Below are 11,621 nucleotides of genomic sequence, written 5' to 3'. Positions count from 1 at the left end.
CTTGTTGATGATTACTCTAGGTTTACTTGGACACTATTTTTAACATCTAAAGATGAAGCATTTTATACGTTCACTTCATCTGTTAGAAAAACTCAGAAACAACTAGGTAATCAACTTGCATCAATTAGGTATGATCATGGTACTGAGTTTGAGAATGCTAAATTTTCTGAATTTTAGGATGGGCATGGCATATATCATAATTCGTTTTCTCCTAGAACTCCACAATAAAATGGAGTAGTTGAGAGGAAGAATAGGACTTTAGAGGAAATGGCTAAGACTAAGTTACTTGCTAGTAAATTGCCTCATAACTTCTTGGTAGAAGCTGTGAACACTGCATGCTACATCATAAATAGGTACATGACTAGACATCTTGTTGAGAAGACTCCCTATGAGTTACTTAAAGGGAGAAATCCAAATATATCTCATCTTTGGACATTTGGATGCAAGTGCATTGTGCACAATAATGGAAAAAACTCCCTAGGTAAGTTTGATCCCAGAGGTGATGACAGAGTATTCTTGGGATATTCTTCACATAGTATGGCATACAAGATATATAACAAAAGAACTATGTGTGTGGAAGAAAGTGTACATGTTATTTTTTATGAAACTAACATTCTTTCTGAGAGGAAGTAACAAAATGATGAAGAGAATGGACTGATAAGGAACTCAAATAATGAAACCACAGTCTAGCTTGAAGTTGTATCACATGAAGGAACAAGTGATGGAACAGGTCCTTTCACTCAGGGAAACCTGACAGGGAAACTGATAACTGAGGAACTGATCCTCAAACCTCGAGGGAACCTGTCCATGAACCTGTTCTTTAGTAATAAAACATTGAAGAAACATCTAGGGAAAACCATTTGGTTGTGAAGTCTTACAAGTATCAAATTTCTCATCCCATTGGGAACATAATCACTTATCCAACATCTGGAATCAAAACTAGATCTTTTTTAAAGAATCTATGTGCTTTTGATGCTTTATTATCTCTTATTAAACCTAACAATGCTTATGAGGCTTTGCATGATGCAGATTGGGTGAATGCAATGCAAGATGAACTCAACCAATTTGAGAGAAGTCAAGTTTTGCATCTGGTATCAAGACCCAAGGATAAAATAATGATTGGCACTAAATGGGTCTTCAGAAATAAACTTGATGAAGATGTAACAGTTACAATGAACAAGGCAAGATTGGTGGTTCAAAGATATAGTCAAGAGTAGGGCATAAACTATGATGAGACTTTTGCTCCAATTGAAAAATTGGAAGCTATTAGACACCTTATAGCCATTGTTACTTACATAGAATTCACTCTCCACCGTATGGATGTCAAGAGTGCCTTTCTCAATGGCTATCTAAAGGAAGAAGTGTTTGCCAAGCAAACATTTAGCCTTGAAAGAATGAAATGTCCTGATCATGTGTACTAGCTTGAGAAGGCACTTTATGGGCTCAATCAGGCTCCAAGAGCATGGTACGAAAGATTGTAAAAATTCTTGTTTGAGCATGGCTACAAGAGAGATAAAATTGATAACACTTTATTCTTTAAAGAAAAATGTAAAGATATCTTGGTAGTTTAGATATATGTTGATGATATAATCGTTGGAGAAACTATTGTTAGGTTAAGTAAAGAGTTTGCTAAGGTAATGGGGAGTGAATTTGAAATAAGTATGATGAGTGAGCTTAATTTATTTTTAGGCTTAAAAATTAAATAAAATTCAAATGGGACTATGATCCATCAACAAATTGTCGCACCCCTACTTTCTTGCGAAATCGAGCTTCGACGTCGTGACAACTCTTTTAAATGAAGGGTACTAAAAGAAAGAGTCGCCACCTAACGGATTAAGGTGCGTTAGGGCACCTATTTTTGCAAATAACTCTAGATTAACCAGTTCGCGTCACCAAATATTGTGTAAGGGCTCAAATTACCTTGAGGAGAAGGTGTTAGGCACTCCTCGAGGTCTACAATCATGGGTCCCGGCCAAACTCGAATTATATGAATTAGTCTAAGAGAAGGGAAGCAATATGGGAAAATAAAAGGATTGACTTTAAACAAAGGTGGGGGGAGGGGGGTCCTAAGTTTTTTAGCCTAAAGGATCACCCCGTGCAACATAAATAATTCTACTTAACTCCCTCAAGATGGGGTGTTACTCATACTATTCAGCGGGCACAGACTATCATCTCCTGCTACCCGATTACTACCTTTAAGTTGTTTACCTAAAGTGCACTAGTCAATTCTAAGTCGTACTCTATGCGTGCACTACCCGTCCTATGCCTATGGTCAAGGAGGCATTTGGACCTCTATTTCAGGGTAGTTCTAGACCTTAACTTAGGTTGATCAAAAGGGAAAATACTAGGCGACAAACAAAACATTTAGGACTTTCACATATAAGCAAATAAGGGCTCAAGTTAGCCTCTGCATTTAGACAACAAATGCACGCCAAACTGATTAACGTTGACAAATTTTAATGAGTTAAGGTTGTAGAATCCTATAGGCAGGATCTCTATGTGATACCAAATTAATGAGCAGACAGCTACACGCAAAAGCCATTTCCTAAATACGATTTCCAGAAACCTACATAATTTGCCTACTGATTTTAAGCATAAGGGGATTAAACCTATAGGCATGATATCTAGGTATTCTACTTAATAATAAATAATGGTAATCACGTAAGGATATTCAGAATTACTTATTTAGTCCTATAGGCATATTTTCTAGTGATAATAATGACACAGTGTCGAGAACTCCTGAATAAACGAGCAAGATGATAATTAAACTAATTTAGACCTATATGCATGCTTTCTATAATTTAATCCAATTTTAGATCCTATAGACATGATCTCTACAATTTGCGAATAGGGCAGCATGTAAACGCATATTGAACCATACAATTCCCTATAGGCATGGTTTCTAATAAGCATAAATAGAACACAATTGAACCAAGTATTGAAACCATAGGCAGGATTGCTAACATATAATGAATGAACATAATAGGATACCTATAGGCATGATTTCTAACACACGATAACTAAACACACATTATTGAACCTATAGGCAGGATTTCTATCCCATTTATTACAAATATAAGATAAAAATCCCTTTCCCAATTTCACTAATATCCCAAATGTTATTATAATAATTATTACAAACCCAGAATGAATAGCATGAATTACATAGGAGAATAACTATAGGGAGCCTACAACACGCCCAAAATACGGGTTTCATCATGGAAGAGCCTAGCCTTTATTCTTACAAATCACAACAGTCTCCAAGTTACACAACCATAGACATACAACAGCCAGGAATTGAATGATTCACCCAATAAGCACAAGATAAAGTTGAGCATTTAGAACCAAGGCCTTAGTGTGTCAGAGTTCCCAAGGGCTTCAAGAACCCCGGGAAGTGCTCACACTAGGGTGGTTAACAAGAATAGTTTAGAGGAGGGATTAGAGACCAAATCCTAGTGTGTCAGAGTTCATAAGGGTCTCTAATGAACCCTGAGTAGTGCTCACACTAGGGAGGCCAAAGGACAGAACTTGGGCAGCATTGGCTAAGAATAGGATTTAAAAGAGCTTAGGTGACAGAGAAAGAAAGACCAAAATTGAGAAGACATGAATTGAGGATTTAAACAGACATGACCAAATTGAGTCAACAAGCAGACACTTAAATATAACTTAAAAAGAACTAGTTTAATGAAACTGATAAACATGTTTCAAACTCAGCACAATAGCAGTCACATGCTAAAAGTTGGCAAAGAACATGTTTGCAAGTTTGGCAAAATCATAGGTGTAGAATGAGTTAATGCATGCTGAATCATATTAAGTACATTACCTAGTGTTATTATCAAGAAAACTAGAACAACATCATAGAAGGGGGGAGGGCATCATGTTTACAGTCATAAGTCAAGACATACACACTCAGTAAAATCATGTTAAGTAGCAGATAACTTTGTTATAATGATCTAACCAAAGATGATCCAGTTTGTATCAAAGGATAAAGCAGCAATTCGAACATGATAAGACAACTATTCCAAATTACAAACAAACATTAGAGGGGGTGTGGGATCGAGTGATCATGTTAACACAATAGCAAAGAGGCAGATTATAACTAGTAATAAGAGTCACATATGTGAGGCATTCACTACAGGAGTTCAGGGTAAGGGGATAAATATGTTCATAGGTATTCAAGGATTGATACACTAACTGGATAGACCTTAATTAAGTTCAAATAACTTCAACACATGTATCATTATGAGCAATTAAGTGTTAAAGGGACTAAGACATACAGATTTGATAGAGCTATACTCAAACACCCTTCCAAAGCATATTGAATAAAAAATTCAGTAGTAATCACCTATACAAATTAGGGACATGTAAGAATGAAAGTGCAAAAGTTAGGTGACTCATCAGTTAAGCGAAAAAAATGCACAAAGTATGGAAGTCCACAGTATATATCAAGATTTCAGAGTTGACTGGCCTTGGCTTCCAGCCGGCCAAAGTTAGAGTATAGAATGCAAAATCAGAATAACCTTAGGTCTAGTAAGTCTGTAGTGAGTTCAGAAAGTAGTCGAAGGTCCTTTTTAAAAGGGAATGGGGGAAGAGCATATATAGTGATAGAAATCAGCACATAAACATGGAAACAAATCAGTCATATGCAAGAAAATATTTCAGAATCAGTTATAGGTAATTTAGGGCACAAATCAAGGGATTCAACAAATTAGGGAAACACCCGAGATTATTCAGAATATTTAAGGTAAATACACAGACATACCAAAACAGAAATCGTTCAGACTTATTAAGGCAGACTTTAAAGGACACACAAATAATATCGAAACAAAAAATTATTCAGAATATTTAAGCAAATATTAAAGGAAACACAAATAATACCAAAAACAATTATTCAGAATATTTTAAAAAATATTAAAGTAAAAAACAGGGAAAACATAAGGAAAGAAAGTAATCGAACACATAAAGGAAAGATTCACCAGAATCGGTAAGAAAAGGAGAAAGTTTCAAACCCTAGTTTTAGGAAAAGTGTGAAATCAGTGGAAAATAAAGTAAAAATCGCACAAAATAAGATGAATAGAAGAGGAATAACATTAAAAATTAGAAAATCTGACCTATTTTGGTCTGATTGAAAGGGTTTAAAACCCCTAATTTGGGGTAGGTAAGAATCATCAACAGATGTGAAGAATATTCGTTACTCACAAAGAATCAATGATGAACATAGACGGAATAGCCACAGAAATTAGAGGTGTGAACCGATTTGTTTTAATTTTGGCAAGATTTGCTTGCCATGTTAGGCAAGCAACTAAGTAAGATCATAGACGAGTGGCCAGTGGTGAGGAGAGGTAAATAAGGTAAGGGAATCCATGGTGGATTCTGTTTTGGGGCCGGATTTGGGGGGGTTTGATAGGAACGACGGCTAGGGTTCATGAGAGATGAGAGACGAGGGAATTCCAGGGCAGGGAAGTGGTATAGAATGATTATGGTTAGGGGTTTAGGTTGGTTTAAAGAGGAGGGTGTAACGTGGACCATTGATCTTAGAGATCAACGATCACGATTTAAAGGGGTCCTGGGTCAGGTGTTTAAATGGGTATGGGGATTGGGCTAATGGGTCTTGGGCCAAGGGTATTGGGCTGGTGTAAGGGTGTTGGGTTAAATCAGAAAATAGGGGATTTTAGGGCTAGATTTTAAATACCCATTATTTAAAAAATAAATAATTTATAAAATAATTAATAAATAAAAAAAATATCATTTGTGTATAAAAATGATTAAAAATAATTACTTAACATTATAAAAATATAAAAAGTCATTTTCTGTATGAAAAATGTAATTATATATGCATATGGGCTATTATTGCAAAATATGCAATTTGGTCCTAAAAATACAAATATAATTATGATAAATGCACTAAATATATTTAAAACCTCATATTGGTATAAATTATAAGTTTAGATGATTAAATCATCATAAAAATAATTTGTAAGGTAATTATTGGATATTTATATAATAAAAATACAGAAATAAATTGATTTAAAGTCTTTACAAATTATGAAAAATACTTGTGTATGCTTGTAAATCAAATGATGATGCATATGGGATATTTTGAAGGTGTATATATATATATATATATATATATATATATATATATATATATATATATATATATATATATATATTTGGAAAATATGAGGGAACAATTGGGTATCAACACAAATGTATGTGAAAGATTTGCTCAAAAGGTTTAATATGGAAGATTCAAAAGACATTGACACTCCTATAGCCACAACTACGAAATTGGATTTGGATGAACAGGATTCATCTATTGATCAGAAAATGTATAGGGGAATGATTGGCTCTTTGTTTTATCTCACTGCTTGTAGACAAGACATTATTTTCAATGTAGGCCTTTGTGCTAGATTCAGGCAAATCCAAATGAGTCTCACTTGAAGGTTGTCAAGAGGATCTTGAGATACTTAAAAGGAACAATTGATCTTTGTCTATGGTATCCAAAATGTAGTAATTTTGATTTAGTGGGATATGTTGATGCGGATATCATGCCCCGACCTCGGGGAGCGTGACTGACGCTCAACAGAGTTACCCGGTCGAGCAAACTTGTACAGTGTCATCTACCCAACTCACCCATGAATAAACAGAAGAATATATTTTATTAATTAAATAGTAAGAGGTCATGTGAATAATACCAGTTCATTTACATCAGTTACGTCATTAACAAGTCTCCAAAACAGTACATTGTTCAATCATAGTTAAAGTGGAATAGATGATATGATTACAACATATTTAGTTTAACCTTCCAAAAATAGATACAACCCACATTATTCTACGGAGCCTCTAACAGGAACAAAAGAGTGCTACGACAGTGCCGACAATAAGGCCCCGACTATACCTCAAACGATATGTACAAAGGATAAGAGATACAGGACCCCGAAATGAAGTGGGGCTTACCAAGTCAGCTGAGGAGAGGGTGTGCTGCTATCACTGATCAATAACACTTGATGTGGAACCACCTACATCCATTAAAGATGCAGCGCCTCTAGTAAAAGAGACGTTAGTACATATGGAATAGTACTAGTATGTAAAACTAAATATCCTCTCAATAGAATGAGTAAAAGTAAACGGAGAATAAAACATGAAATCAATAAGAGACTCAAATAGTACCAAGGTGTCAAGTTAGGGGAAAGGTAAATTTCAAGTATGTTTCAGTAATTTAAGTTGGGAGATCTTTAGCACCGATACATCACTGTATTTTAGCACAAATTCCGATCTCAGCCCGACCGGCTAAGCCGTCACACCCTGATACATACACTCACAATACCACCATGTGCTCGGCATGACGTCCAATATCAGCCCGATCGGCTAAGCCGTCTCAACACAATGTCGTGTGGGTCGACATCACATCACATCTCGCTAGCAATAATCTCATCCCATTTAAGGGGAAACACTTCAACACACCAATCTCATCCCATATAAGGGCAAACAATCTCATCACATTAACACGAGGATTTAACCCTCAATCACTCCTACACCGGCATGTGTAGTTTCAGGGTTGGGTTGTTCTGACCTACCCTTCCTCGGTGGCTAAATAATAGTCCCATAACATTTATTATTAAAAGGATTTACCACTCATTTCGTAATCTTTTTCATATCATTCATATTATTGGCACCATTGGCCATAACGGAATATCATTCTTGGCACGTTGGTCATACTTCATAATTCATACTCACTATTCCACTTTCAAACATTATCACGGATTGTCAACAATAAACATTTCTACTCAAGACTTTAAGCACACATTTGAGCAATTTAGGGTCTTAGGCACATGAGATTTCTTACATAATTGACATGATAGCTTTCATTAAAATCACGTTTTAAAATCATAACATAATAACACACAGCCCATACTTAAACCACATTCTCAACAATGACTCAACATAACAAGAATCTTTGGAATACATATTGAAGGCATATTTATTTTGACACAAGGCTTATTTGGGATAATCAATTTATAATGAGTATCATGGGACTTACAAGGATATTGTGGGGTTCAATTCTACATACCTCGCTTTGAGCTTTTCTTAACTCAGTACACCATTCCGAAAATCGTAGCAATTTTGATCTATTTAGAGATATGGCCAAATTGAACACAAATTAGGAAGGAGTTCATAGTTCTAGCACACTTGAGAATTTTATCAAACACTAGGTATGCATTAAGGTTTCAAGGTCCTCCTATGGTGGATATTTTCATCCTACTACCCAAATTTTACCCAAATGAGTTCAACAATCTTCCCACTACCCTTGATGGTACATGAATATAAAATAAATAACTCCCACACCTAAGAATTGCTTGGCTTATTACCTATTTTCAGTTAAAATCACGAAATCGAGGGCTAAGGAATATAATCTTACCTCTAAGATGAAGACCTAGTGAATTCTTCTTGTAAATTCTTCAACTTTGAGAAAGAATTAATGAATAATAAGCTTAGAAACTTCCCCTCTCACTCTATGGTAATCACTCTCTCTAGAAATATCATATTTTTGCTTCAAAAGTGACCCTTTGCCTCAATATATCGAAATAGGGTCGGGTCAAAAATTAGAAAACAATGAAGCACCGATGCAGATTTGCGGTCACATATGCGACCACATACCGCTTCTGCGGTCCACAAAATGGACCGCATAATGGTCCTCCAGAATGAAGCACCCATGCCTCACTCTGTGACTGGTCTATAGTCCGCAGACCAATTCTGCAGTAGCATAATGCACCGCAGAACTGCCCTCCAGAATTGTTTTTGTGTTGGGTCTACGATGGCTTATGCGGCTCGCAAAATGATTATGCGGACGTATAATGGACCGCATAATGGTCCAAATATTTTTCCAGATTTCTGCCTTAGTCTGCGGCAGATCTGCGGACCATCAGTTCTGCGACCGCAGAATGGGCTGCAGAAGCTCCATGCACCTTCATATAGTTTCTTCAACTCTCCAACGCACTGTTTAACCCAATGTGAAGAATCTCTACAATCATCAACACATAAGTGTACTTTGGCACCACGAAACCCCGACCGATCATTTTATGTATTGTATCCTCGTCCCCCTATTTATCACTTATTTTATATTCATTCATAGTTATGTGATTTGCTGGGATGGTTGGATTTGTTTCATAGAGGTTTCAGAATGAGCTGGAATACTTAGTCGCAAGGTTGAAAGTTTAAGTTGAAAGAGTTGATCGAAGTTTGACTTATGTGTAGACAACTTCGGAATGGAGTTTTGATGGTTCTGATAGCTTGGTATGGTGATTTTGGACTTAGGTGTATGTCTGTATATTGATTTGGGCGGTCCGTAGGTTGGTTTGATGTTTTTTGGCGAAAGTTGAAGGTTAGGAAGGTTGAGAGGTTTGATCGAGAGTTGAATTTATTGATACCGGATTCTAATTTTGTTTCCGCGGGTTGAAATAGGTCTGTTGTATTATTTGAGACTAGTGTGCAAAATTTGAGGTCATTCAGAGTTGATTTGATATGGTTCGACATTGGTTTTAAAGTTGGAAGTTCATTAGTTTCAATAGTCTTGAATTGGGGTGCAATTCCTGATTTTAATATTGTTTGACGTGATTTGAGGTTTCTACTAATCTCATATCATGTTTTAGGACCTTGTTGGTATGTTTGGATGGGGTCCCGGGGGCCTCGGGTGTGATTCGAATCAAGTTCGGCTTCATTTTGGTCTTAAGGAACTGTTGATCTGATGTTTGGTGTATCCTTCTTCACGATCATGACATATTGGTCGCATTCACATAGTGTTATTCGATGGTAGGTGGTTTTGTTCTTCGCGTTCGCGAAGAAGGTGATGTGTTTGTGAAGGTTTAGAGGGGATGTGCATCGTGATAGCGAGAGTGGAGCTGCATTCGCATAGAAGAGGGAGGTTGGCATGGGCACCAGGCCTTAGCCTTTGCGTTCGCGGATAAGGGGACACGTTCGCATAGGTGTAGCACTGTGAGGCATCGCGTTCGCGACCTGGGCATCGCATTCGCGTAGGAGGTTTTGGAAGATGGTGTGTTTAGTGCTTCGCGAATACGAGGAAGCTTCTGCGTTAGCGAAGAGGAATAACTAGGGCAGACTATGTTAAATCCCATTTCGAGGGTTAGAGTTATTATATCATATTTTGAGGTGTACATCTGGGTTTTGGGCGATTTTGGAGAGGATTTTCACGTCTTGGATTGGGGTAAGTGTTTTTGACTCGGTCATTTATCATGATTCCATCCTAGTTTATATCATTTATTTGGTGATTTGGAGTAGACAAATTAGGGATTTATTACAAATTTTTCAAAATGAAAAATAGAGATTTTAAGGTCGATTTGAGATCGAAATTGGATGATTTTGGTATGGTTGGACTCGTAATCGAATGAGTGTTCCGAATTTGCAAATTTTATCATGTTTCAAGGTGCAAGAGTGGGGTTGAACTTTTGGATTGACTTTTTGATTTTGGTTAAAGATCTTAGCTTTATCATATGGAATCGATTCCTATAGCTTGTATTGAATATATTAAGTTGTTTTTGACTAGATTCGAGTCGTTAGGAGGCCGATACACATGGAAAGGGATCTTTGGAGTATCGAGCTGCGTGTTTTGAGGTAAGTAACATTTCTAAACTTGTAATTGAGGGTATTTATCATTGGGAAACATGTTATTCTTGTTGTGTTGGGGTGACGCACATGACAGGTGACGAGCATCTGAGTGTACACCATGTTAATCATGATCCTGATTGATTACTGTGTTGATGTCAAGCCTTGTTTTATCTGTGTAATCCCTACATGTTAGAGTAATTGAGTTGTGATTCATGTTAGAAATCATGTGTAGGCTATGCGCTTATTCAGTTGAGACCAAATGAGGGTTATTTTGAGTTATCTGCTTTAACTGTAATTATATTTTGAGTCATGGTTCTTCATTTCCATATCATATCTCAGTATCTGTTTATTATTGACTATACAACATATGTTATCATTATTGGTCTGAGTGGTACGAGATTGTGAGCCCTTGAGACTTGAGAGATTAATTACTGAGGTGGGTCTAAGAGCCATTTTGTGAGTGATATCGTGGATTGGGCTATACGCTGCAGCATGCCATATTGGCTTTACTACTACTATTATTATTATTATGTGGATCGGACTGCACGCCACAGTGGGCCCTATAGGTTTTGATTAGCGCTTGGGCAGGATCTGCCCCTCCCGAGTCTAACATACCAACAGTGAACATAGGCACAGTAATATATAAACGTACTTTCGTGAGGGTCATTGATGCCAGGCACCCGTATAGTGCCGAGTGACTGTGTGTGTGATGAGTGGGCATTTGAGACAAATAGATTGAGTATTCTAAGAGTGTGAGTACTTGGGAGATATCACTGTGACATAATACATTTGACATTCATATTTGACATGCAGGCATACAAATGTATCATTCCTCATGCTAGTTGTGCTTGACATGTTCTTATCAGTGTTAGCCTTTAATTATTGAACATGAAAGCATGTCTAAATTTCGGTACCACGAACGAGCTGATTATGAAAATTCCTCTGAGTGAATTATTGTTATTGTCATTAATATACCAGTGTTGTCATTATATTGG

At 36.7% G+C, this 11,621-nt stretch overlaps 1 protein-coding gene across 1 annotated transcript; it reads left to right on the top strand.

Annotated features, from left to right (window-relative positions):
* The first annotated feature begins 267 nt into the window (after positions 1-267).
* LOC138906102 (uncharacterized) lies at positions 268-1,217 on the top strand. The gene is made up of 2 exons (XM_070194624.1): positions 268-481; positions 841-1,217. Exons 1-2 carry the CDS (start codon positions 268-270, stop codon positions 1,215-1,217), a joined length of 591 nt encoding a protein of 196 aa, XP_070050725.1.
* The last annotated feature ends 10,404 nt before the right edge of the window (positions 1,218-11,621 follow it).

This window comes from Nicotiana tomentosiformis, chromosome 2 (assembly GCF_000390325.3).
Source record: "Nicotiana tomentosiformis chromosome 2, ASM39032v3, whole genome shotgun sequence".
Taxonomy (NCBI): domain Eukaryota; kingdom Viridiplantae; phylum Streptophyta; class Magnoliopsida; order Solanales; family Solanaceae; genus Nicotiana; species Nicotiana tomentosiformis.
This window is presented reverse-complemented; position numbering and strand designations above follow the sequence as displayed.

Excerpts from the sequence above, each read along its gene's own strand:
- LOC138906102 (XM_070194624.1), top strand. The coding sequence starts at position 268 with ATGGCTAAGACTAAGTTACTTGCTAGTAAATTGCCTCATAACTTCTTG. Across the intron at positions 482-840 it reads TAATGGAAAAAACTCCCTAG|AAACATCTAGGGAAAACCAT; the intron begins GTAAGTTTGATC and ends AAAACATTGAAG.